Source organism: Coccidioides immitis (assembly GCF_000149335.2).
Source record: "Coccidioides immitis RS genomic scaffold supercont3.4, whole genome shotgun sequence".
Lineage (NCBI taxonomy): Eukaryota > Fungi > Ascomycota > Eurotiomycetes > Onygenales > Onygenaceae > Coccidioides > Coccidioides immitis.
This window is the reverse complement of record NW_004504311.1, coordinates 1,391,338-1,416,717: the sequence shown is the minus strand read 5'-3', so window position 1 is coordinate 1,416,717 and position 25,380 is coordinate 1,391,338. Positions and strand designations below refer to the sequence as shown.

Below are 25,380 nucleotides of genomic sequence, written 5' to 3'. Positions count from 1 at the left end.
TTGAAAAAGGTACTGTACATATGCACACTTATCCTCCCCTTTATACCCGGTCCATTGTCCAGACGGCTACTCCGTACGGCGTATTACTCCGTACATTATGAACTCCCGCTTCAACCGTTCGGTAGCCAGCCAGCCAGCCAGCCCTCCCATAGGAAAAAAAAAAAAAGAAAAAAAGAAAGAAAAGACTATTACACTGGCTGGGGCGAGGGGCTCGGCCGAAGTCCAGGAACCATCATGCATGCACCGCCCCCTGCAACTTTCCAAGGTTTGAATAGCCGACAAGGGAAAAAAAAAAGAAAACAAGAGTGAAGAATAAAAAATCTAATTGAGTTTTTGTTTTCCCTCCCTTCTTCATGCCGGATCGTTCTGCATATATTCCCTGAAGAGAGATCGACCCCCGGGCCCTGCGCCGGGGCCTGAGATCCGTCGGGGAATACTGGGATCCTGGGCCCGCGGATCGGACTTTTGACATGCCGCGTATGCAAATCATCGCTCACGACGGAGTATATTACATACATGCCTTGCAAGGGATGGCGAGGTGTGAAAAGGCGAGAATTGTTCCTTGCCGCTCGGCGCTCGCTAGTGACGGGATTTTTTTTTTTTTTTTTTTTTTTTTTTTTTTTTCTCTCTTTCTTTCAGGAGAGAATGCACCCCGGCAGCGGCACCGAAGCAAACATGCATCAATGATCACTGCATTTGCCAATTGCTCCTTTGAAACACTTGCATGGTCTGAAAGCCAGGAGAACGCAAAAGAAGAAACAATTAACCTTGTATTAACTGACTAACTTGTAAAATAATGGTATCAATAATCTTTGCGAGAAGCGGGAAAGCAAACAAAAAAAAAAAAGGGTTAAAGAAATCCATTTGCCTTTCCCATGAGTGCACCGTAGCCATGCCCTGTCTTTAGTTCATATAGTTATCCCAGCCATAGTTGAGGAATTACAAATGGATCTCTTGCGCCATTTTGGACAGTTCACCTGCAAAGCACAGTTGTTAGGAACCCAACCTCTCTGGCAAAAAAAAAAAAAAAAAAGGGGTATCAACGAAATTCTGCAAGTCTCACCTTCATAATCTCTCTTTTCTTCTTTCCCACGGCCGGCTTTCATCCCCACACATGACCCATTCACCACCAGTGGCCCGCCACACTTTTTCTCGAGACAAGCCTGCTCTCCCTTCAAGCCTCCTAGGGAGGTGGCAGTAGCTGCATGAGGCTTGTCGCTATCCAGACCAGCCTCGGCCGTTTTATGCTCGTGGGAAGCACTCTTTTCATCCGAACTCGGCTGTTTCGGCTGGCTGCCACTCGATGGACTTCGTTCTCGGTTGAAACGAACTCTTATCCTCGAGCCCATGAATGTTGAATTGTCAAACATCGATATCGCCGCCTTTGCTACCTCCTCGTCCTGGAAGCTGACCGTAGCGCAAACTTTCGTCCGTCCAAAGGATCTTTGATCGAGCACGTCGCACCTGCTCACTGTCCCGGTGGCCTGAAGGTAGTCCTTTAGCTGCTGCGAGGTGGTGCCGGGGCTCAGGTTCTGAACAAAAAGATGTCGCGACGTGGGGGCGGTGGGCTCGACGTTCGACCCTGCACTGTAATTGCTGTTCGCTGAGATGCTACTGCGGTTACTTTGAGGAAAGTGCTGCATGGGCCCCGACGGAGGATAGCGATGAGGGCCCATGGAGCAAGGGTCGAAGTTCGAATGGTAAAAGTGTGGGAAGACAAAGGAGTTGTCGTTCGGTAAGACGAAAGGTAATTGGTATCCTAAGGCGTCCGGAGGAAGTGAGACAAGGTGAGGGTGGCAGCCGGGAGCGATGTGGGCTGCATAGGGAGGAAATTCAGGCGACTGTGGGTATACAGGTGATAAGGGAATTCTTCGACTGTTCAGTTAGCAAAGCTCGGTACGGCGTCCTCAAAAAAAGAAAGAAAAAATCCCGCGATCCTTACTCATGGCTGAGATTGCATGTTGGAGACGATATGAGCGGCGAGTGAGAGTATGTGGGAATAAACGGGAGTCGAGGAACAGATGGGCTCTTCGTCGGACCTGCGATAGGATGTGTTGGCGCGTTTGCCATCGATAGAGTTACTGTCAAGCTATGACCATTCCATCCGTTTGTTGATAACCGATCTAGGCAGTTCCGTTAGATCGAGGAGCTTCCTCTGACCAGCTAAAACTAACTGTACGTCCTCCAGGCCTCGTCTTCATTTTTGATGATGATCTGCCCTAAACCTGTTGGATGCCCATGACAGTCGTCATACACCACAGCCTGTCGTATGTGAAGCGCAGTCTGGCGCACAAGATCCTTGAGCTCTTGCCAGCGACATTGGGGTGGAATCTGCTCTCATGCATACACACGTGAGGTGATGAACTCGCGGAGAAGAAAGGATGCATGGAAACTTACTCCCTGAAGGAAAACAACATATTCTTCCTCATGGGACCGACTTCTCTGTCGCCCATTCTTACTTTGCGGTGTTGGAGGCATCACCACAGCTTTCACACCTGTTCGCCGAACGCTAAAACAGATGAATAAAGTCTGGGTCAAGGCGGATGTTGACTTCACAAGATCCAAGCTGAGTTCACGGACCGGGGGTTTAAATAGAGCCTATGTGGCTGTTGGCGGTGTTGTGAGAGAGCAGATGCTAATAAAGCCCTTCTCGCTGAGGGTGCTTAGAAGAACCTGAGGGATCAACTCAAGAGTGTTCAAACCTCTCGCGAATATAAATGGAGCAAAGGCAAGAGTCTAAAATATCCTGTATATGCTGGATTTGCTGATTGTAGGCCTAGATCTGGCGGACTGGGGGGTTAGATAGATGGTTCTGGCTCGGTTCTTATCACAAGTAAAGGTGTCTCACTAGAAGGTAAACAAGGCTATTCTCTCTGAGGGAATTGTTGCTCAGAAAAAGAATAAAACAAAAGTGGTATTAAGCCGGAGGCTCAATAACAGGAACTCGTAAGAGTATGTTGAACGGTGCAAGGAGTTAAAGATAAAAAGAAAACAGGTAGAAGAAAGTATTGCATCCAAGGAAATGGAACTCACCTAAGGACATGTGGGATATGACCTCAAATATATCTATTGTGTATCCCACAAATGGAGTGACTATCTAGCTATTGGGGTGGGAAAGGCGGAACGGAAGGCAAAGCCACAAGTGCGTCTACCATCAGATTATGGACCGGACGATTATAATTTCAAGATAAGGCAATTTGACGTCTCGTTTTCCAAGCATCTCATCCACTCGGCACTGCTAGACGTCAGGCAAGATTCGAAGGTCAGGTTTGGATCAGAGACCCCCCCTCCTTGTAATCCGATCTGCCGCAGTATGCACAACTCAAAAAAGGATGACCAGGCTTTCTGCTGGAACATGAACCGGTGCCATGGTGGGCAGGGGCTCCCTTCTTTTCTGCACGGAGTACCTAGTTGAATTGAATGATGCCCTGGTTTGCAAAGCTTCCAGGTCGATGAAGGCTCCACAGCCCACCTCCCTCCGGTCTTAAGCTTAATTTTCCACAGAAATGTGCGCCACTCCTCCGCCCAGCCAGCGCTACAGCTTGCCAGTCATGGACTTCATCAGTGCGCTTAATCAACTGGACAACTCTTACTAAATCCTTGGAAAAGGGGGCAAAGGCTTCGAAAAGCGGGTCATTCCCATGTTTGCACCCGAGACTTCATCAGATAAGCCGTAATTACGGGATAAAAGTGGGAGAAAATGTGCCAGCTCATTGAGTCGAGCTGGGTGAACGAATGTCTTTTTTTTTTTTTTTTTTTTTTTTTTTGGCCGTTCTTAGGTCGGAGAAAGCGGCTAGCGAGGTGAAGCTGATCACGCCTTACCCGAATGGCATGTATATGTTTAATCTGAGGGGGTTGACCTCTTTGTTTCTTTTTTGCACGTCTCCCTATCAAGATCATATCCGAAGAAAGAATACGGGAGGACGTGGTGCTAGGTGGCTCGTTCCTCCGACCATTGTGTCTTTGTGGAACGGAGGGGGTCAAGCGTTCGTGTTCATTTCTGCCATTCTCATTTCAAGGAATCGCGAAGGTGCCGCTCAATTTCGACCGCAGTGGTGTAAATACGTCGGAGAAGACTGGAGGCAAGCCAGAGGAACGATACATGGCGCCCAGGCTGTTGTGGGAAAATTTAGGTAACGATGGCGGCCTGGGTTTTCAACGACCAATTCCAAATCCGTAGGAGTGACTTGCCAGCCGAGTCGAACATGACAGATCTACCCAGGCCAGATTTCGATCGAGAGATCTCCATTTAGGAAAGCCGATCGTTGGGGATTTCTTGCCCCGTCGAATGGTTGGGGCTGGCTGTCAATTCTGCACTTTGTTCGGAGCTTCGTCATTCTAGTTGTCCAATAATCAACAAGCTCTAATCCAAAGACTCCCGGGCGACCCAGTTTCGGTGCTCGGTTTGAGAGGCAAAAACTCTAAGATTCAGCGAATCACCGGCCAAGCCGCCCCAGCGATTCATGGAATTCGCCTTCTGCAGTCGCACAGGAGATAATCTTACTGACCCCTCAATATAGTCTCCGCGCCCAGGCGAAGTGTGCATGCATTGCAGGGCTTGCATGCATGTTTTCAGAGGCAGGTCGGCGCGTCTTTAGGGTGTCCCCGAATGCGGATTCACCCAGAGCCGCGAGGGGGGAGGGAGGAAGAAGAGAGGGGGAGAGCCGAGCATGAATCGGCGACTAGAGGACGAAGAGATACGCTGGGGGGGAGCAGGCCTGCCAGCCTCGTATTCTAAGCCTGGAAGCGGTCAGCCATACAGGATCCAGCACGAAGTCACGAAATTGCTCCAGCAATAGTTTGTGTGGATCTTCTGAGATTGAGTGACGGGATCTACAGTGGCTGCAGATGAGGCCCCATCATGACGGGCGTCATTCTCATTGGCAACCAACGTGTCTCACAGGATTCTTCAGCCAGACAGCGAGAGCAGCGAGCACGGCGAATGGCTGCGCAAGGAATTTCCCTCGGAGTGACATCTCTGTCGGGAAATGTGTGTCAAGACGGCGGTGGTACAGCAGTGGTTAGCGATGCAGGCTGCCCAGGTTCTCGCGGGGTCGTCGGGTTGGAAATGATGCAGAGATGGAGTGAATGGCAACGACACTAAGTAGCGAACGAGCAAGTGGCTGCGGACTCAGGTTTTCAGTTCAATAGCGCCGAATTCAAAAGTTTTGGCTGCATGTCTTCAACGACAGAACTGCTTCAAACTCAGCACCTTGGAAATGTGCGGCGAGATGTGCGTGGTCAGCCAGGCAGCTCACTAAATTGGTGAAGTTATTTAGTGCTGGGGAGGCGCCCGCAACCCCAAGCCCACCAGCCACTCAGCGCCCGGAAGACCCGCATTGGCCCCTAACAGTCCGCCGCCCCCGCACGCTCTTCGCCCATCGTTTCCCCCAGGTCCCCGAGGTGTCAGGGCCAAAGCACCCAAGATTGACCTGCTAGTTACTCCACTGCCATTGCACTGGTTAGTTGAAATTTCACTCTGCAAGTCAAATATGCATCTGAGTGGAAACGTCAACTTTTCCCTTCATCCTCACAAGCATTGAAGAGAATTCACACCCCCAAGACTCGTGGCAGCCAATGAGCCAATGCGCCATTGTGTGCTGTACATAATATTTGCAAATCACGTCACTAGCTGCGTCCTTAACGTCTGATAGAAGCCAGGGCGCCACAAGCTGGAGCGCTGGTGAAGCCAGGCTATAGGCCAAGAATCAGAAATATTTTCTATTTTCTACGGAGTACTCAGTATTTTATTTTATTTCATTTATTTATTTATTTTTGAATCAGCGCGATCCGGTGGCAAAGCCACGCTCTCTGTTCACAATACACATCTGGAATTGATTCTCTATCTACGGAGTACGGAGTACCATGCTTTTTTCTTTTTCCCCTTATCCCCCATATTCGTAGATACTTGCATTGCCCAGGTGAATAAAAGGATGACTTCCCTAAGAGCCGAGGAAAATCGAAATCGATCAAACACATGCAGCCATCCCTCCTCTCAGCATCTCACAAACCGTTGTCTCTTCAGCGCGTTTGGCGTCACCTTCCGGATTTTGTTCTTGCACATAGCCTTGCCTGTGAACACCTTGCACAAGTGGGCCGAAACCATCGGATAGCGGCGCCCTCGATATCGAAAGGAGGGACTCCGCCTGAACTCCCCTCGCTCTCATCGCTATGCCGTAGTTGTCATCGGTACCTTTAATGGTGGATATTGCATGTGATGGAGGGCTTCTTCTTGGGGAGCAAGGGGATAGGGTCATCCCTATCAGAGATCGACCAAGATTAAATGGCTCTTGGAAAGAGGTATGTAGGACAGCGTGGTAATAGAAGCCAAGGAAATGGATTTAAATTGTCCCTTAATACATAGACCTACAAATGCTGCATGGAATCAAAGGATGCATTGATACAGCTCACAAAACTCCGCTGAAACTTTAGCAAGCGCAAAAGACCCCAAGACAGGAAGAGCGAGATGGACTAAAACAAATTACCTAGTGATAGTAGAGCTAATTGCCATTGCAGAACTATGGTATGAAGGCTGTAGCAAGAGAGTAATCATTAAAACAAAAGGGAACCCGATATCCCTAACTGGCATCATAGAAAGTCTGAAGCTCGAGCACGTCCTCGAGTGGGCAATGCTGATCTGGATCGAGATCGGTCTCTTCTTCGGCCAGGACTAGAACGACGATTGGCTCGCGGTGGGGGTGTTCTTGACCGAGACAGTGACCGAGAAAATGAACGAGGATATCTCTTCATTTGTCGACGTCTTGTGTAGGGCGAGGGCGAGCGCGAAGGCGAAAGCGAAGGGCGCCTGGTTCCTCGAGGCCTACTATCTTCGCGATAACGAGGTGGAGTTACGGACCGGGATTGTGAACGGACCCTACGCTTGGGTCCTCTATCAGGGGAAGGGGATCTGGAATAGCTGTCCCTTCCCATAGAGCTACGTCGACGGTAAGGGGAACGCGACCGCGATGGACTGTATCGGCGTCTGTTGGAACGTGGAGCGGGAACAGGGCTCGCTCCTCGCCGACGTGGCGGAGTCAGGGAACGAGATAAGGAACGCCTGGCACTTCGCCGTTGGAGGGGCGACCTACTTGGCGAAGGTGACCTGCTGGAAGTGTACCTGCGCGAAACAGAAGACGAGATAGACCTGGCTCTTCTTCCTGGGGGAGATGGGGATCGAGAATATGACAACGGTCTACCCCGACGTCCTGGTGGAGAGCGGGAACGCGACGTACTATAACTTCGGCTTCGACTCGTACTCCGTGATCTTGGTGTATAGGATCTGTGACGTCCTCGAGACTCGTCCCGATTGCGTCGAGGAGACGGAGACCGAGAGTAGGAACGAGAGCGAGAGGATCCGGTATATGATGAATAACTTGAGTATGAGCTCACAGATTCGGATTCGGATTCGTCTGCAGGAGCCGGCAAAGCTGGCAAAGTCGGTTTCGGAAGATTTTTAAGGTGTTCACGCATTTCCTCTGTGAGAACACCCATTCCAATACTGGTGAAGTAGTTGATGGAGAACCGAGTGTTGCGAGGATTGTCAGTTGGGAATATACCTTCAAAGCTTGGTCGAAGTATGTTATCCTTCAGCCGTTCTAGGAGCTTTGGCATCCCCAGTACTTCGGCAAGATCCTGGAATAGGATCTTGATGAATATACGACTACTTGACGTAGTCTCTTCCTCATTCAGATGGATGACGGAAAGAACGTGCCACCCAATCGCATCAGAGCTAAGCATGTGCCCAAAGAACCTGGCAATATTTCTCAGACGATTCGTTTCATAACGATGGATTGTGTCATAGTATTTCGCAAAAGCTGCTTCGAAAAGGTCAGCCCATAGGCGATTGAGCTTCGCAAAGCGCTCTCCAATGAGTCCGTAGAATTTAGAATATGTCCGTTCCTGAGAGCAACATTCGACAATCATAGAAGGCAGCTCAGATTCTTGGCCGGGCGGTAGATTGATTTTCATGAGCTTGTGACAGCATTCTTCAAAGTCGATGCTGGACATGATAGTAAGATAAATGGTTCGTCGTAGGTTGACCAGGTCGGTGTTGCTCTGATCTTTAATGTCCATTTGTCGCTCTTCCTCATCCTCCTCATCTTCATCCGATGTTATGTCGGATCCATCTTCTTCCTCGTCATCGCTTCCTTCTCCTAATATTTCGGCTTTAAGCTTCTTATATGCCTCCTCGTGCTCCTCCCACTGTGGGTCAAATTTGAATACGTTGAGACCATCTTGGACCTCGAGCTCATCATCAAGACCAAGACAATGTGTAATCTGATCCTCCTCTTCCACAAGGTCAAGTTCATCCTTGATGGCAGGGTTATCCTTAAAACGATCCTTTCGGACTTGGAATAGAACCTCAATCATATACTGCACACGCTTGTCGATGTCCGCTTCGTGAAGGATATGCCTGAACTGGTCAAACACCGCGAGAGCAATGGCTTGATTCATTTCCTCCAAATGCTGTCCAACCTCTCTGGTAAGGCCGACAGCAATTTCCACGCTATCATCGGTAGGTTTATGAAGAAGGCGAAATAAGATTTCCGCAGCGATGATCTCGTGGGCAACCTGGTGGTTGCATAGATGAGCGATAAAAGTCGTTGAGGAAATGCACACAGCCTTGTCGTTTCGCTTGAACGCTTTACGAAACTGGACAATCAACCGGGTAAGCAATAGCTGTCCGACCTGCGGTAGTTTGGTGTTAACGATAGCCGCCATAGCAGCATAAATCGGCGTGAAGGGCAAACTGGCAGCCTGCGCTTTCATTATACTTCGGCAAAAGAGACCCCTGCCACGAACAAGATTTTCTCCAAAAAGCTCTGGAACGATGTATTTGATGTTAGAGATGTTGACTTTGTTGATCAACCCATTAATGGATTTCTTTAGGGCCTCCCAAGCCATCCGCTGGTACTCTTTGCTCGATTTATCGGTTATCTGCGCCTGCAGAGCGCGAAGTTTCGCAGGAGGTATATATGTGCCTCCAGAGCGCATGTTCAGTAACTTCTCATATTCAGCTTTTGCCGCAGCTTGTTTTTCCTCATCCGTGAGAGGCTTCAAGCGGCCATCGGGCTTCTTAAACTGACGGAATCTCTCGGCCAGTTGACGATCCCTTTCAGTTTCGCGGTCGAGATCAGTTTGGGGGCCATTTCGAGAAGAATCGTGGGGGGCAGGGCGTCGGCGGTCTGGTGAAGGCGAACGCGACGATGGCGAACGTTTTCGAGACGATACAGCTTGTGGCGCGTAGGAGGTTCCCGGAGGGGGAGTCGGCAGGCGTACTGCTGATTGCAGCATTACAGAATCCGCCATTTTCACAAAGCTGTTTAAAGAAGTTCAAGGTGCATTCAAAGGACTGGGACTTTGCCGGAGATCAAAGATGTAGCTTCAGAGATGCGCCAGAAGTTTTGGGAGGTTGGCCGGTCACGTGATATCAAGCTTTGGCATCCAGGCTGGAGATAGGGGACGTTCTCCTGAAGAATGATTCAACTAGATGTCGGACGGAGGGGGTCATTTGACAATTTGATGCCGTAGGGTCGATTTTGAGAAGCATATTATAGCCTGCTAAAGTAGTAGGACTCTTTACCTCTTTCCTTCAATAACGATGGTGAGCCTTCCGCTGGAAGATGATGAGACTCGAGCGACTAATGCCAACCGGGCACAGTTCGGCCAACTGTTTGGCCTAGCCATGTTGCTCGCGGCGACGGCCATTTTTCTATATTACACTGCCTGGACCTTACTAATGGCAAGACCCTCTCGAGACTTTTGAAACGGGACTCTCCTGGGCACTAATGAATTTGTTTAGCCATTTGTCGACCCTGGACACCCTCTTCACGACCTCTTCCCCCCACGAGTTTGGGCAATTCGCATTCCCGTTATTCTGACACTTCTTGGTTCCGCTGTTGTTGGAACGTTCCTCGGATTAGTTATGATTCGCAGCAACCGGAAGAAGGCCGCCAAAGCGAAAGCAGCAGCGAAGAAGAAAGCCTAGATTCCTTCGTTCATGTGTTTTTATACTCTCCTAATATCGAGCCTGGGTGGCCATCCGTCAAATATATCTTACCCGTCGTTTACTCCGCTCCCTGTTGGATTCAAGCTATGTTCAAGCCTAGCAGCACAATGTGTATAGAATAATAGGGTGGAATTGAGAACGTGGACTTGAACCAACGTCCGGCGTTTAGAAAAGGCGTCTGTTTTGTTACACTAAAGGATGTTGCATAGATATTGTAATATACCATATGTGAGCTTTTTCGAATCTGACATATGGTACGAACCAGTGCGTGCGTGGTTGCATCTGATCGACGTTTTTGACGTTTACCGCGGGAAAGGAGAACCACAAGCGGCCTGAACGGTTTGTGGTATAACGAAGTCAATCACCTCCGAGTCTCATCTTAGAGGAGGGCTTACTGAATGCATATTCAGGATTAGGAAGGTGGGAAGTTAAAATACTATTGAGCAGAGTAGTCGCTTATATTATACAAAAGGGGATACGCCTCTGCACACTCGGAATGCAGATACTTGCACCAATTGCGCTTTCGGGTAATTAATCAGGCTGGGGCGTTGAAATGCCAACCACCATCGCGGTGAACATCTTTAATGAATTGAACAGCAGCATCATATGCAGAAATGCGTGTTTGTTCATCAATAGCCATGGACGGGACTGTTATCCGGGTCAGCTTTTCACGCATGAAGCTTGAATCCTGCAAGAAATAACGCACGCTCTAGCCAGCCATGGACTTGGTTTTCAAAAAGGATGCTCTCAACCCGATAACGTGGCGGAACCTTTACAGTGTCATTCAACATAGTACGATGGTTAAGTTGAGAGTCTGCGTCTGCGTTTTGCTGTTCTGGCACTCCAGACGCTATTGCTCCTGAATACACCGTGCATTTGGAATCTTCTACTTCTCCTGCATTTGATTGGGCGTTTAGAGCTTCAGCCTCTTCCTTCAACCGTTCCACAAAGACTGTTTGTTCATGTAATAGAATGTCTAGGGTCGGGATGATGAAAAGCATGTTCGGGGGTAAAGAAAGAATATCCGCCAAAATTGGGTTTAAAAGCGGATTGTGTAGTTGTCTTGGAGGGTGTAGCCCGGGATATGCATCGAATAAAGGCATGACAAAAGCAAAAGGATCCTTGGCCGGGAGACCTGGAGGTTTGGGCTTGAGCCAGGGTGGAATACGCAGATCTACCTACTCCGCCGCGAATGCGTCAATAATTGGGAAATCGTGTCAGACACCATTTAGCTTTATGGCTTTATGAAGGGGGGAAAGAGAAAATGAACTGGTAGGTGACCAACTGGGTTGTAGAAGGTTACGGAGCCTTTTATATGATGACTGGTCCCAGCCAAACCCTGTGCAACACCAAGGGCCAGGTTACCACCTGCGGAAAAGCCGCTGATGGTCATCAGTTTGGGATCCGCACCCCAAAGCTGTTCACAGTTCTCAACTAGATAAGAAGCGACATCCTGAGTGTCCTCGTGGGCGGTCGGGAATGTGTATCGCGGAGCAAATCTATAGGAGGTGGAGACGACAACGGCACCAGTGCGTCTTGCAACCTCCATGCAAAACGGCGCATCATACTCTGGCAGACCACCCAGAAAGCCACCACCATGAATATCCAAATGGAGAGGTCTCCCGGGCAGATTTTTTTGCCTGAGACATTTAGGGTTGAAAACAACCGCACGGACAAAGTGGCCAGGATCTCGACGAAGCGGTATCCATATCACACTTTTGTCTCGAGAGAAGGCACATGGAATCCATTTTAGGAAATACGCCAATGACGTGAGCGGCTGCAGAGCCACAAGCCTCCAACGATAGCTGAAGGGGATGGATGGGCAGAAGAGGGCATGGTAAAGATGGCCAAACCACTGACAAAGGAACATTTGAACCCTTGTTGTGTTTTCTGTCTCCAAAGTTTATATAGAAAATTGCAGAAGGATGGAGGGACGAAGGAGATCTCAAACACAAGCATCGTGAAGAAAATCGCCGGCAGCCTTCCGACCAGGCATGTCGCTTTTTTATAAATACGGGTAGCTCCCTGACCAAGCGCGCCCCGAGCGCCAAGGCTTCCCACCCGTACAGATGTCTGTTGGAACCGACACCGAGATGGAGATTCGACATCCCTTCGTGCTTACACATGTTAGATATCAGCCATGTAATCCACCGAGCTTGAAGATGACCTGAGACTCCAGACGAGAGAGGTCATTTAGATGCGTCGCCAGGCAGTGTCTCCAGCGCACACTCTGCCACCGCGTGCTGGGAATCGCGACGGGGTTCGGTCACATGGGGTGTCTGAGTCAGCATCTAGCCTGGGCGACTTACCTCAGCAGGGGTGGGGCTGAGGCGGCTTGGCGTGCGTGTGTTCCTGATTTTTTGCACTGTTTGCATCGTTGGTGCCCCTCATTCGACGTCAGTTGCGGGACGGCGTTATGTACGGTAACGCCCGGTAAAAATTACGGGGCGAGTGTGCTCTGCTGCCATTGCTGACTGGTTCATCCGCCTTGGCCAGCTGTCCCGGGCGCTGTGTCATTCATCGGAATTACGGAGTACCCTTTCAGTAATTAACCCATAAGGTCCGTGATCACTCCCCTCCCCGCCCATCCCCAACAATACCTCCTTCATGACTCTTCCCCTGCCAGCTCATCCTCGATCACCGTTTTGTTCAGATACTTTGCTTTGAAGTTTAACGATAAAACTGCTGCCAGACCTCTTCCGTTTGCCGGTTTACGCCCGTCGGTGCCTATCCGCGGCTTCATCAGGAAGCTGAGGAAGCTGACTCGGAGCTGGCCTGATCTTCCTCTCACGAGTGCCGTGCGCTCTGTGTCTTTGTTCTTGAGCCATACATTTGCTCTAGCTGGGCTCCCAAGAGCCCCTTTACAGGGTCGATTCCTCCAAGCTGATCCCTACCGTGTTTTGTATGCCCCCTGCGTCCAGTCCGTGTCGTCAGTACCGCCCAACCTCCACGCCCACAGCCCCATCGAACCCCAGGTCCTCTATCACCGACGAGGTGGCACAAGGCAAGAAAAAGAAGAATGCCGCTCGAAAGGATAATAAGACGGCCAAAGCCGAGACGAAGACGCTCCTCGATGACCTGTAAGTTACTCTCACCGCCATACCAATGCTACCATCGAAGTGGAAATTCCGTGTCTACTATCAGGAGAACCAACGCGAGCTACAGAGAGCTAACTCAGTATCATCTACAGAGAGGTCTCTCAACCTGTGCAACAGCTCCTCGAACCTATTCCGACTCAATTTAACCCGCGGCCCATGGCGAATGACAGCGAACCACCAGTGTTGGATGCCCTCAGCACACTACCCCTGCCAGAGGAGGACGACATCACCAGACGCACCGATACATGGGCCAGGTCTATTCCTTTCGGCAAGAGTCCTCCTCAGAATATCATGAATGATGCGCACACCGAAGCTTCTCCCCCGGACTTTAGCCTGCCGGTGGACAGGGGAGGCTTCCAACAACCTTCCATGTCGCCGTCCCCTATTGGCAAGCCGCGCCCCATAAGCCTGGGAACAGAGTATTCCAGCCCTACAAGACACCAGTCCAGAGATAGGCAGAAGCGAAACTCGATGAATACTCAATACCACCAGCCTCCCCTACCTCACCTCCCTCAAGCTCACTTTTATTCAGCGCCTGACATTGAAATTCCAGGAGTCCCGTCTCCAGCTATTCGAAGAGCGCAAGAAAGTGGATGTTCCTTCTGCGCTATTGACATGCTTCCGTCGCACAAGTCTCGTTCTGGAAAGAAAGTCCTTGTAGTTGGTCGAGATGGTATGCTGGAGGTTATCGCACTTGACAATGAGCAGTCGCGAAGCCTTGGCGCAATCAAGGGGTTGAATGGTCGAGTGCTGGATGCCAAGATCTTGACTTGGGTGTCTGGAAGCGATCCGTTCTCCTCATCTCGGCCTCTCATCGGGGTAACCATATTTGGCCCTATCCCTCAAGAAGACACTGCGTATTGCTCTTCTGCAGCGTCCGAGAACGCCGATTTGGCGGTTCCTGGGGTTTCGAATAGGCCGGATACATTGCCCAGCCGAGCGGACCTACCGCGTATGCAGACTCGTGTACAGATCTATTCGCTAAGAACACAAAGCTTGGTAGCTACGCTGTTCGCGACTAAACCCGAACCTTGTTACCCTACGTTCCCTGGAACCTCTCCAACTGTTCCTCCACCCGCGGGCGAGCTGAAATTATATTCTAGTGGCAACTATGTTGTTCTCGCATCCGGAACGAGTGGAGAGGTGTTTATTTTTGGCGCCGGAGCAAGCCAATCGCCAGGCTCTTACTGTTGCCTCGGAAAGACTTGGACTAGTGTTCGGATGCGAGATACTCGAAGACATTCCAATTCATCCAATTCAACCAATACAGATGAAATTCAATCCGATCCGGGCCGTGAATTAGGACCGGCAGACACGCCGATCTTGTCCCTCAGCGGTCGATGGCTAGCCGTCGTCCCTCCTCCACCATATAGAACCTCGCTTCGCGGTACCATCCATTGTCCGCGAAGCGAGGAGAGGACTTACGGGATTGACGCCCATAATCCGCCATCTCGTCCATCTATAACTTGTGGCGTCGATTGCAACCAAGATGGACTCCTCAATAAAATCGCGAAAGGTGTCACCCAAGAGTTAGTTAGAGGCGCGGCGTGGACGGGAGGCCAAGTTGCTCAAACATGGCATAATTATTTCAATAAGGATACGCAGCCGAGTCAACCTACGGCAACACGCCGGGCGCACCCTTTCGAACCGTCAAGTGTAAACTATCTTCCACCGACTCATGCTCAAGAGCCTCAGCACCCTTCAACCGGTGAGCCTGACTTGGTTTCATTAATCGATTTGAAGCTTTTAGAGGAGGACGAAGGTGCAAAGGCAGCTTCTACTATAACCCCCATGGCCACTTTCCAGCCCCCTAGCGGATGCAGCTTTGCTTCCTTGTCACCAAGCGGGCTTATGCTCTTAACCGCAAGCAAGAATGGTGACGTGCAACATGTTTGGGATCTTATGCAAATGCGACATTGCAGAGCGAGAATTTTGATGCTGGAAGATACCTCGCCGACTGCAGCCTCGCATGGTTCCTCTGCACAAGTTCGGGAGATAGCGAAGTTTGACCGTATGACTACAACAAGCATTTTGGATGTCAAATGGACGGGCCCCATTGGAGAGCGCTTAGCTATTGTTACCAAAAACGGCACTATTCATCTATACGATATTCCTCGAGGTGCCTTCCAGTGGCCTCCTTTGCGTCGAGTTCAAGGCAAATCATCGCCTCGTCAGCGCCATTCTGAGAGCCCGCCGGGAGCTGATTTGAGCGAGGCAAACTCCAGCAACCTGAATCGGCTTTCCACAGCGGTTAAAGCTATAGGAGGTACAACCCAGCCATTCATGGCTGCTCTACGGGGGCGCGCACCAAGCATGGGGGCGGCGTTTGGCACGGGCGCGGGATTCGCCTTGTCTTCTCGAGGGAGCAAAGTCCTCGCCTCTGGATTAAGCAAATCTGTAGGCGCTGCGACAGAGACTATGAATGCACTCCGCCATTTCGGTGAAAATCGTTTACATCTTAGTAACTTTGCGAGAGATTGTGGTGTCTCCCGTATAACGTGGTCCGGTGATGAGAAAGATCCCTTACTGGGTGTTGTTGATGGGGAATATTTCAAGATCTATCAAATCCGCCGTGGATCAACCGGAAAGAAGAAGCGGGATCAGTCGGTATTTGGGGCCAAGATACGGGAGATACGTCTTCCGTCGAGTCTGCGCAACCCCGTTGGCCCTAGCCAGGCATTACTTACAATGGCAACGGCTGATATCAACGGATTTTGGTCACTTCCTTCGCCGACTCGTCCGGTATCTCCTAGAAGCCTAAAGTTTCCGCCTCTTTCCCAAGCAGAAATTGAGACAAACGCACCTTATCAACCGTTTCATACGGACCGCAGAGTCAATCTGATGGTCTTCTCTGGCAGCTATGAAGAAGAGAATATCAATGGCGATCCCTGGGTGTTCGGAAACGCGATCCCTTCAGTACAGCTTCAGGTCCATGGCCATGCATATTCAGAGGATTGCATCTCCGACACGCAAAATCCAGGCGATGCTAAGATGGAAAATCTTGTCAGCTTGGGCAGCAGCGGTGAAAAGGTTGAATATGCAGTGATAACCACCAGACGGAAGAAGACGACCTCAAGCGCTGCTGGCACCGCAGGGGTAGACGACGATGAATTTTTCGAAGACGATTGCGATATTCTTGACTTTGCAAGCGATCGAGTTTGATTTGACTATACCTAACTTGGGGGAGCTCACAACATCCATCCGCAATTTCCCCATAGTTCTTCGGCGTCATGCATTATTCTCTTCTTCTTCTTTTCTTTTTCTTTTTTCCCATTTTTTCCCCCCCTCTCTCATGGATTTCTTTGCTATTATTTATCATCATAATGTTCTAGAACAGGCGCAGGTTTGGTATTGCTATCAAGGGATTAGTTAGTGATGCAGCTGCGAGAAATATCGATATTCCTTTTACGGAGTATCGGCAAATGCCTTTTGTTTGCGATTTTCTTATAGTCTAAGATTTTTGTGTTATTATTACATTCCGAGATTTTGGGCTGGAAGACTGAAGTCCTCCATTTGTTTTCCGCTGGTCTCTCGCTGAATATTGAATCTCCGGATTCATTCGTTCTGCATTACCATTGTTGACCTGCTGGAGCTCGGTTTATTCTTTTGAGTCGCACATTCTCTCGTTTGTACTCTGTGATTCTGTTTTATCCCTGTCATAACACATTTGATTTGCATGAATATAGGAGTTAGATATGGTGGCCTGTGTGCCCGAGTAGCATTTAGTTTATTTCATGCTGACCCTTTGGAGGGTCTAATAGAGAATCTATTTGAAACTACCCTTGAGGTTCTAGTAGGAAATTGAATTGTAAATATCCAAGGTTAACAAGATCATTGTGGCCTACCTTGACCGAGGCACAGCTGTACCCAGTGCTATGCCCTCCTGGACTTCTTTCATCTCATCTTCCCACCATTGCACAAAATCCCGTAATCTCAATGTTCGTTTCCTAGCCATACTGCGCCCGGAATCAGTCTTCATCTTCAATTCTAGATTCACCAATTTTCCCCTAAAATGCTCGATCGCCTCATCGAGTTCCCAGTGCAGAGGTCCGTTCGCACCAAGCGGTGGGCCTTTGGCACCCAGGTATGTAAAGCATCTCCCGACCCCCACTGCACCTATCGCATCCAGACGATCCGCATCCTGCACGATGGCGAGCTCTGGGTAGCCATCCTGATGTATCAGACGCTCCGAGAGGCCAGGATTCTTGATCTCTGTGCTGTAGGAGACGTTAGAGACGATGGTTTGGACCTTCTGGGCCAAGAGCGGATCGCTGCCGCTTTTCACCAGAGTATCCCGGACGATCGTCATGGGGTCTTCGGTGCTGTTTGGCGGGAGGTATTTCCTGTCTCCGATGTCGTGGAGGAGCGCGGCCAGTGTGATTATTGTGTCGTTGTAGTGGACTTTGGTTCCTCGGCTGCGCTCTGACGCGAGGAGGCGGTGGGCTAGGCGGACGACGCGGGTGACGTGCGCTGGGTTATGGGACGGGTCGTAGTCTTGCATTTGCCTTATTACGAATGCTTCCATTCGCGATATCAGGGTGGTATCGGAGATGTCCATGTTCCAAAGACTATTGTGGCTTGTGAGAGACGCGACGCCAGAGGTGCTGCGGTTTCGGAATTGAAAATTTGCTGGCCGCGACGGAGCAATCGCAAAGGAGGAACGTAACCCCAGCCAGCGACTCCACGAGTATCGCGTCATTTGGCATTGATTTTTCAGGGATACGAAGATGCGGCAGCTTTGGAGTGAAATTCTGCCATGTTGCAGCGGCAGCCACTCTGAGCTTGTCGGGCCGTCGTTAGCGCTGTGCCTGGTTAAAATTGTCACATGACTAGTTGGCTCTTGGAACTTGGAACTAGAGGAGCTAACCGGGTTTGATGCTTTTCAGCAATTTTGCAATTTTTTTTTTTTTCCTTGCGTCACATTTCAGGAATGTTTTGATCAGTGGGATAACATCCATGGCTGTAGGTAGTTAAAGCTGTGGTTGCATGCCGATCCGGAAGATCTCGCCGCAGCCAGGCACTGTCCCGGCTGAGTGAGCCTTCCACAGCAAACAGGATTTCAAAGTCATCCTGAAGGCCAAGCTCCCCTGAACTAGGTCCCAGAGTACAATATTGGGGGCTGGTTTACGGAGTACTCAAGTACCATCTTGCTGCCAAGACAGAGATCTGCTTTAGTGCCTATCATCGTTCATGGGTCATGGAAGCCATACGCCCGCCTTATTGACTTCATCTGCGCGGGATCGTGTTAGCGTCCCTAGGCCCTGTGTATAGATCCCAAATACCACTTTACAACTCTCCATGAGCAGTACAGCGCTGGCATCATTCTACTCCAAGATTTTGAAGCCTTCCACCGCGATGACGATGACATCTCCCACATACCAAGAAACTCGGGATTTCTATAAACTGCATACTGGTCAAACGGAATGATACAGTACCCAAGCTAGAGACACTGCGGGACCACCCTCCCCGAATAATCTATGTCCGCCGCGAGCCAGGTCATCAGATGATGGCCCTATGCTTCCTGTGATACTGCACTACAGCTCACGCTAGGAAAACCATACATGAGAAAACACAATGAGCGACACGCAGTCGCGATGGTGGGAGCCCGAAAAGCGAAGCACAAGCACTGTGCTAGTATACTGCAAAGCAATTCAGTGCAAGGCTTGGTCACTGCAGAAATATGGAATACACCCCTCACGCTGGCAAGTCTCCAGACAAAAGATGGTGTGGAACAGGCCAATGCAGGACAACATTGTGGAATCTTGGGTTGGTTCAATTTTTCCTTATTTGAAGGCGATCAAACGGTTCAGGATACTCTCTAGAGCGTACCTTGTGTCTTTCAGCAGGATCCGCTGTTCCAGGAAACACAGTAAATTACATATCCTTTGCTCTCTGTGTGTGTGTGTGTTGTTGGCCTTGATATTCCACGTGCTATTAAGACCACTTCTTAGCTATGCAGATTCTACCATTTATTGGGGTGTCTCCCTGTTCCTATGTCTGACGATAACTAGTGTGGGTTAATATATATGCACCCAGATCTCCTTGATGAACAGGCATAGATCTGCCTGCTTATGTTCTGCAATGGATTCACTGTCGCCTCTCCTGTGACTGTAACTTTTTCTCGCCTCGCACAATTACTGATGGTATGGTCACCATCCCATCCAAAGATTTGGCTGTCACAGGGTGGGTACAAGGAGAAATGGGACATTCTACAAGTGTTAATGTAATCTCAGCTATTGCAATCTCCCTATCATTAAGCGCTTGGAAGACAACCAGGGCGGCTTGAAGTTGAAGGATGGAAGCCCATTAAAGAGTAAGATAGACAGGAACAGCTGCAGGGTCAATCTATTGACATATCCAGGCTTCTGAAAGACGCTTGTGGCCCAATCTCAATTTCATTCTACTCCCTCGGCAACATACAAATGTCATTCCTTATACATCCAAGAACCGGTCGAGTGTAGATGACGCCAATGGCCGCGACCGGACTCCAGTTCTATACTTATGAACTACGGAATCTTAACCGCACAAACCCCAGACAGCTATGTATGTACCCTTGCAGAAATGGAAGCAATCAAAGAATTGAAATTTCTCAGCTCATCGAAACTCTGTGTAATAATTCACAGCTCCCAAGTCCCAAACTCCGTTGCAGTTCTCTCAACGGTGCATCTTGGTTCGTGGGTACAGCATGTGGTGCGCATGGGTAAAAAAAGAGCAAAAGGAAAAGGAAAAACGCTAAATTTTTATTAACCTTCAAAAACCTCCGACCACGAAACGCCCGTTCGTACGGGAAGTTAGTGAAAGCTCGGCTGGACGATCTATCTTCCGAGGGGCTGATATCAAAACTCAACTCTCTTTCTGTGAGGGGCAAAGCTTTTCCAGCGCAGCAATCGCACCATAATGGCGAACAACTCGGCGGGCAAGACTCACTCTGAGTCACAGATATACCTCTCTACCAGAGACGGTGACTACGGCGTGCGACTCCTCAACATCCGTTAAGAATTGACAGTGTGCTGATCGGTTTCAAGCTCTCTTTCGAGACCGTTGTTTTAAAGGGACTTGCCGCTGATGGTGGTCTCTTCTTACCCCATCAAATCCCGCTTGCATCGGACTGGGTACGTACGTGCCGTTCTATATTTCTATGTCGCATGGACGGTTGCCGCCAGAAGCATGATTATTTTGGCTTTGGAGCTGTTTCATAGGGATTGAAAGACTAACGATAGACTGCAGCGGAGCTGGAAAGATCTCTCCTACGAGGAGCTGGCCTTACGGATCTTCAGCTTATACGTATCAAGTTCCGAGATTCCCGCGGACGATCTGAAAGCCATAATTGATCGGAGCTACTCAACCTTCCGTGCGAAGGAGGTTACACCGTTGGTGCATCTGCAGGACAACAACCTATACCTTCTTGAACTATTTCACGGCCCAAGCTACTCCTTCAAAGACTGTGCGTTAACGCAAGGCCATTGTCGTTTCCTTGGCTGACACATATATTAGGCGCCTTGCAATTTTTGGGAAACCTATTCGAATACTTCCTCGCGCGGAAAAACCAGGGAAAAGAAGGAAAAGGTAGGTTTACAGGAGCCTTGCACCGTGACAATGTCTCTGGTGAGCTCGGGCCAAGGCCATACGGACTGACCAGCTAGTAGACAGACATCATCTGACGGTAGTCGGCGCGACGAGCGGCGATGTAAGGCCCTCTCCTACAAACTGTCATCCGGGGAAAGTGCTAACGCATCTGCAGACTGGATCTGCAGCGATTTACGGTCTTAGGGGTAAGAAAGATGTATCGGTGGTCATCCTACACCCGCAGGGTCGTGTCAGCCCCATCCAAGAAGCGCAGATGACAACTTGCTTGGACGCAAATGTCCATAATGTTGCCGTGACGGGGACATTCGACGATTGTCAAGTAAGCATTGAGCACCCTAGAAACATTGGGGCTACGGGCTGATGGCACAACAGGATATCGTCAAGGCTTTGTTCAGCGATCCGGATACGAACGAGACTTTGAAACTCGGTGCCGTTAACTCGATTAACTTTTCGAGAATTCTCGCTCAAATCGTCTATTATTTCTATTCGTACTTCTCTCTTGTGAGAAAGTCAACCACCTTCAACCTCGGTGATCAAGTGCGCTTTGTTGTTCCCACCGGAAACTTTGTCAGTATTACCTTCTTCCTCGCTCACCAAGGGGCTTAACCTAACGGACTTGAGGTAGGGAGATATATTGGCAGGCTATTTTGCGTGCCGCATGGGTCTTCCTGTGGACAAGCTCGTCATTGCAACAAACGAGAACGACATCCTCGATCGCTTCTGGAAGACAGGTCGATACGAGAAGAAGCCGGCGCAAGGTCAAGAGGCGGAAGGTGGCCTGGAAGTCGATGGAGTGAAAGCTCACGAGGGTGGTGTACGGGAAACACTCAGTCCGGCGATGGACATCCTGGTATCCAGTAACTTCGAGCGACTCCTTTGGTTCTTAGCGTACCAATCCGCAGCCACCGGTGGCAGAGACGAGGAGTTGAACAGGAGACAGGCAGGCCAAGAAGTCAGTGCATGGCTTAAGGCCCTGAAGGTAAAGGGTGGATTTGGCCCCGTTTCCAAAGACGTTCTCGACAGTGCACGCAGGTCATTCGAGAGCGAGCGAGTCAGCGATCCGCAGACCCTTGATACAATCAAAACCTTTTATAATAAGGTCGGGTACATCCTGGACCCTCACTCTGCAGTCGGTGTCACGGCTGCCCTTCGGTCCCTTGAACGGGCTGACCCGAATGTCCCGCACATTTCGCTTTCGACAGCCCACCCAGCTAAGTTTGCCGGCGCCGTCGAACTTGCCCTCAAAGATAAGGAGGGATTTAACTTTGAGGCGGAGGTGTTGCCGCAAGAGTTTGTCGGCCTCGACAAGAAGGCCAAGCGCGTCATTACAGTGGAAAATGATTGGAAGGTTGTCAGAGAGCTTGTCAAAAAGCAAGTCAAGACGGAGTCTCAGGCTCAAAGCACTTAAGCACCGGCTTTTGGGCGGAGCGAGGTCATGTTTTCACTCCGTACTCCGTAGATTTCTGTATTCATATTATTAGAGCCTGTTGGCGTCCCTAATCCGTTCTTAGTTAACTCGAGGGTAGCGAGTGTTTCAGCTCATGTGGTTGTCGTATCTGCGCAATTGGCGATGGTGACTAACAATACATAGTACGGGGTGGTAACACCGGAATAGTCAGTATGGAGCCATCGTATCAAAGTGGTGAGGGGAAATAAGCGGCACAACGAAGGGAAGCTGCATGATCGAGCGATCCTGAAGCACCAACATAACAATGAAATCTCTCCACTGGTCCTGCGGAGACACAGGACTGTACTAGTATGCGGAGAAGCCCGTTGTGGGGGCAAAGATCGCTAAATTTGTCAATGTTCTAGAGGTAGCCGCACAGCCGAAGCAAGGTAATAATAGACATTTGAATGTGACGAGGCAACAAACATGGAGCATCTGTTCGTCGCAGTGAAAATTTTTCGGGCCCGAATTCAATGTCAAAATGCCGAGATGTCCCGGAGAAGGGGTGGATTGGTCGAGGGTTCTGAGACAATGCCTCGCAGGGAACCGGGGTATATTGCCACGCAAAGAAGTGGTATTCACGAGAAGAAGCGATGGCATGCGCAGATAAACGGGAAAAATGTGCTTCATCACCTTGGTTGGGTTGTTAGGCAGTTCCCCGAGGAAATATTACAGGAAGATTAGTCGGATGCCTAGGTAAGCTATCGGGCTCCAGAGCATTGGAGGTTGAAAGGTAAATGAGCGCTAATACCAGAGATATTGAACAAAAATAATACTGACAGGAGATCACTACTTGTGTTGAATAGTAACAATTGATGTTGTACATTGTTTGCCGTCGGTCACCTGAAAGAAATCCTGGATCACGAACGGTTGAAATCCAAAAAAAAAAAAAAAGAAAAGAAAAAAGGAATGCAACAAAAGATCGCAGCAGAGAGCTGGCGTGTGATATTGGTTAATATTGACCAGATATTCTCTCTGTTAACAACAGCATTTGGTGCTCGCCACCTGTCCACGATGTGCAGGATCCTTTTGGGGAAATTAGCAGGTCAACTTTCAATTCCAGAAGAATTACTACATAAAGGGCCGGCTAAACCAATTTGACTCGAATGTTATGCAACGACAGACAAATCCAAAGATTAACAAACAATGGCTTGAGAGAGGTTAAGGCACCATAAATTAAGCTGTTAGGAGTAAATGAACAAAGAAAAATAAAAAATTAAGTTTGGCTATAAACAGATCATACACATATCCGCAACACCGAAGGCCCCAACCAGCATTATGGTGTTCGTTGTCGTCGCTGTGGTTGAGTAGAGGCATGATTGTAGTCGTTTAGAGGGCAAAGGCAGCGAGAACCAAGCCGAAGAGGGTGGCAGAGGAGCCAGTCAGAGCTGCAGCAGCGTTGCTGTTGGCGGGAGCTTCGGTTGAAGTACCGGTTGGCTCAGAGCCAGTTCCTAGCGCGGCTATATGTTAATGTTTTGTGTGACACGGGAGTCCTATGGGAGTCAGGACAATAGCTTACCAGTTGGAGATCCGGTAGCACTTCCATTAGAACCGTCAGAGCCACCAGCACCGCCAGTAGCACCAGGGGTGGACGAGCCACCGTTTCCACCATCAGCGGGGGCGCTGTTGGAAGGAGAAGAAGGAGGCGGAGTGGCAACGGGAAGCGTAGCAGAGCCGGTGAAGAAGTAGGTCTTGATGCAGTCAGATTGACACTTGGCATAGGCCTCAATGGCAGCTGGGCTTCCGTTGCCCTGGTCGCACTGAGCGGCGCACTGGACGGTCTTGTTGGCCATTGCATCGTCAGGGCATGGCACACCAACACACGCAGCCTGGCAGCAGACGTCTCCCTCAGGACCTAAACAACTAAGTTAGCGAAGATGTTAAAAGAGGAATTTACTCCATGATCGCAGCAGTCTACGTCGAAGTATATCTTTTATTTTAATTTTTCTTTTTATTTTGTGTTTAAACCAGAAAAGAAACTTACACGCGAGAGCGCAGCTGGCGGTTGGGGAGAGTGCCATAGTCGAGGACGCAGCAGACGCTGCAGCAACGAGGGAGAGAGCAACAACACCGGAGTACTTCATTTTGATCGATGGTAAAATGCTGTACAGAAAAAAAAAGGTACAGAGACTGTGATTAAATGGCTAGACGCGAGAAACGACTGTTTACAAGAAGAGATGAGAAAACGAGCGAACGGATGTGTTATTCCTTCAGGAATCACGGAGCGGGATAATGAGCGTCTTAAAAGAGAGGGAATCGGCCTGGCAACAGAGGCGATTGACAAGCTTAAACTTTCGGTGGGAAATTTACACAAACAAAATTTTGATTCTGGGGAAAAAACTGGACCTTTTTAAAGGCCGTGGGCAGCCAGTGGGCCGCCTAGTAGGGGTGGCCCAGACAATGGTGATCTAAAGGTGACTGATTCCGGCATAGCGTTCGCCCAAAGCAGCTGGGGGGGTGAGTTGGCTCAGCTGGCGATTTTTACTATTATTGGTGGCGTTTTGAAGGTTGGATGCCTGCTGCTTCAGATCAAACCACCCTTCGAAGCTCGAGCAGCCCAGAGGAGACGGGGTCAAGTTAGTCACAGGGTGGATGTTGTCTCGGGGACTCCTCCCATCTTGCGGTCTCTCGCTGCCAGCGATGAGGGCCAGGTTCCGCCTCGGACAACCCTCCAAAACATTTTGTTTGGCTCACATTGGTTCAAAACACCCGACATCAATAGCACTGGTCTCAGGAAATCCTTGCTTTGTGGTGGAGAACGTGGCTTGGCGGCAAGAGTGGAAAGGTCATAGTCGGTCTCACCTTGCCGGCGGAGAGATGAAGGATGCCCAACCCAAACTCTGCGAAGGATAAGACAAGGTGGACTGCAGGCAAATGTCATCTGCATACTGGCAAAGCAGAATTTTTCTCACTCTTTTCATGTTGTCGAATGTGCTCGAACGACCAGGGTGTTGTTGATTCCTGCTTGTTCGCTGGATTTGCATCAGAATATGTACTCCATGCGCTGCTGAGCTCGGCGCTATTGCCAATTAAGACGGCCAACATTTCCATAATTAAGAAAAGGGGGCAAAAAAAGAAAAAAAAAGGAAAAAAAGAAAAAGAAAAGAAAGAAAAAGCAATTGCAAGAATAAGAGCTATCCCAGCCCGCCAGCGAATGAAGCGTGGACAATTCTTCAACCGCCATACAATCGTCTCGCGATCAGATGATAGTATTATGTAATCTGCCTGTGCCAGTTAAC

The 25,380-nt window shown here is 49.6% G+C and overlaps 11 protein-coding genes across 11 annotated transcripts; 7 read left to right on the top strand and 4 right to left on the bottom strand.

Annotated features, from left to right (window-relative positions):
- Window positions 1–1,656: 1,656 nt before the first annotated feature.
- On the top strand, window positions 1,657–2,934 carry CIMG_11396 (uncharacterized protein). The gene is made up of 5 exons (XM_012358444.1): window positions 1,657–1,896; window positions 1,968–2,083; window positions 2,189–2,351; window positions 2,407–2,728; window positions 2,781–2,934. The coding sequence occupies exons 3-4, from the start codon at window positions 2,233–2,235 to the stop codon at window positions 2,675–2,677; spliced, it is 390 nt and encodes a 129-aa protein (XP_012213867.1). The 5' UTR covers window positions 1,657–1,896; window positions 1,968–2,083; window positions 2,189–2,232; the 3' UTR covers window positions 2,678–2,728; window positions 2,781–2,934.
- A 617-nt stretch (window positions 2,935–3,551) lies between these two features.
- CIMG_11395 (uncharacterized protein) lies at window positions 3,552–4,498 on the top strand (the record flags this gene model as incomplete). Its single annotated transcript, XM_012358443.1, has 4 exons — window positions 3,552–3,564; window positions 3,610–3,673; window positions 3,780–4,133; window positions 4,375–4,498. The coding sequence occupies 4 exons, from the start codon at window positions 3,552–3,554 to the stop codon at window positions 4,496–4,498; spliced, it is 555 nt and encodes a 184-aa protein (XP_012213866.1).
- An 18-nt stretch (window positions 4,499–4,516) lies between these two features.
- On the top strand, window positions 4,517–5,854 carry CIMG_13384 (uncharacterized protein). Its single transcript, XM_004446033.1, has one exon. It carries the CDS (start codon window positions 4,862–4,864, stop codon window positions 5,102–5,104), a length of 243 nt encoding a protein of 80 aa, XP_004446090.1. The 5' UTR covers window positions 4,517–4,861; the 3' UTR covers window positions 5,105–5,854.
- A 464-nt stretch (window positions 5,855–6,318) lies between these two features.
- Window positions 6,319–9,329, bottom strand: CIMG_04777 (pre-mRNA-splicing factor cwc22). Its single transcript, XM_001245335.2, has one exon. The coding sequence runs from the start codon at window positions 9,307–9,309 to the stop codon at window positions 6,589–6,591; it is 2,721 nt and encodes a 906-aa protein (XP_001245336.2). The 5' UTR covers window positions 9,310–9,329; the 3' UTR covers window positions 6,319–6,588.
- A 272-nt stretch (window positions 9,330–9,601) lies between these two features.
- CIMG_11392 (dolichol phosphate-mannose biosynthesis regulatory protein Dpm2) lies at window positions 9,602–9,988 on the top strand (the record flags this gene model as incomplete). The annotated part of the gene is made up of 2 exons (XM_012358442.1): window positions 9,602–9,604; window positions 9,803–9,988. 2 exons carry the CDS (start codon window positions 9,602–9,604, stop codon window positions 9,986–9,988), a joined length of 189 nt encoding a protein of 62 aa, XP_012213865.1.
- A 556-nt stretch (window positions 9,989–10,544) lies between these two features.
- CIMG_04776 (lipase/esterase) lies at window positions 10,545–11,933 on the bottom strand (the record flags this gene model as incomplete). Its single annotated transcript, XM_001245334.2, has 3 exons — window positions 11,295–11,933; window positions 10,716–11,187; window positions 10,545–10,657 (listed from the first exon to the last, which is right to left on the bottom strand). The coding sequence occupies exons 1-3, from the start codon at window positions 11,877–11,879 to the stop codon at window positions 10,545–10,547; spliced, it is 1,170 nt and encodes a 389-aa protein (XP_001245335.2). The 5' UTR covers window positions 11,880–11,933.
- A 689-nt stretch (window positions 11,934–12,622) lies between these two features.
- CIMG_04775 (uncharacterized protein) lies at window positions 12,623–16,269 on the top strand (the record flags this gene model as incomplete). Its single annotated transcript, XM_001245333.2, has 2 exons — window positions 12,623–13,089; window positions 13,200–16,269. The coding sequence occupies exons 1-2, from the start codon at window positions 12,914–12,916 to the stop codon at window positions 16,267–16,269; spliced, it is 3,246 nt and encodes a 1,081-aa protein (XP_001245334.1). The 5' UTR covers window positions 12,623–12,913.
- Window positions 16,270–16,948: 679 nt separating this feature from the next.
- Window positions 16,949–17,806, bottom strand: CIMG_04774 (HD superfamily hydrolase; the record flags this gene model as incomplete). Its single annotated transcript, XM_001245332.1, has 1 exon — window positions 16,949–17,806. The coding sequence occupies one exon, from the start codon at window positions 17,804–17,806 to the stop codon at window positions 16,949–16,951; it is 858 nt and encodes a 285-aa protein (XP_001245333.1).
- A 211-nt stretch (window positions 17,807–18,017) lies between these two features.
- On the top strand, window positions 18,018–19,166 carry CIMG_13383 (uncharacterized protein; the record flags this gene model as incomplete). The annotated part of the gene is made up of 2 exons (XM_004446032.1): window positions 18,018–18,873; window positions 19,119–19,166. Exons 1-2 carry the CDS (start codon window positions 18,682–18,684, stop codon window positions 19,164–19,166), a joined length of 240 nt encoding a protein of 79 aa, XP_004446089.1. The 5' UTR covers window positions 18,018–18,681.
- An 829-nt stretch (window positions 19,167–19,995) lies between these two features.
- Window positions 19,996–22,236, top strand: CIMG_04773 (threonine synthase). Its single transcript, XM_001245331.2, has 8 exons — window positions 19,996–20,079; window positions 20,133–20,219; window positions 20,335–20,551; window positions 20,602–20,673; window positions 20,754–20,794; window positions 20,849–21,013; window positions 21,067–21,261; window positions 21,320–22,236. The coding sequence occupies exons 1-8, from the start codon at window positions 20,005–20,007 to the stop codon at window positions 22,100–22,102; spliced, it is 1,635 nt and encodes a 544-aa protein (XP_001245332.1). The 5' UTR covers window positions 19,996–20,004; the 3' UTR covers window positions 22,103–22,236.
- An 828-nt stretch (window positions 22,237–23,064) lies between these two features.
- CIMG_04772 (uncharacterized protein) lies at window positions 23,065–25,257 on the bottom strand. Its single transcript, XM_001245330.2, has 3 exons — window positions 24,126–25,257; window positions 23,661–23,996; window positions 23,065–23,592 (listed from the first exon to the last, which is right to left on the bottom strand). Exons 1-3 carry the CDS (start codon window positions 24,223–24,225, stop codon window positions 23,471–23,473), a joined length of 558 nt encoding a protein of 185 aa, XP_001245331.2. The 5' UTR covers window positions 24,226–25,257; the 3' UTR covers window positions 23,065–23,470.
- Between the last annotated feature and the right edge of the window lie 123 nt (window positions 25,258–25,380).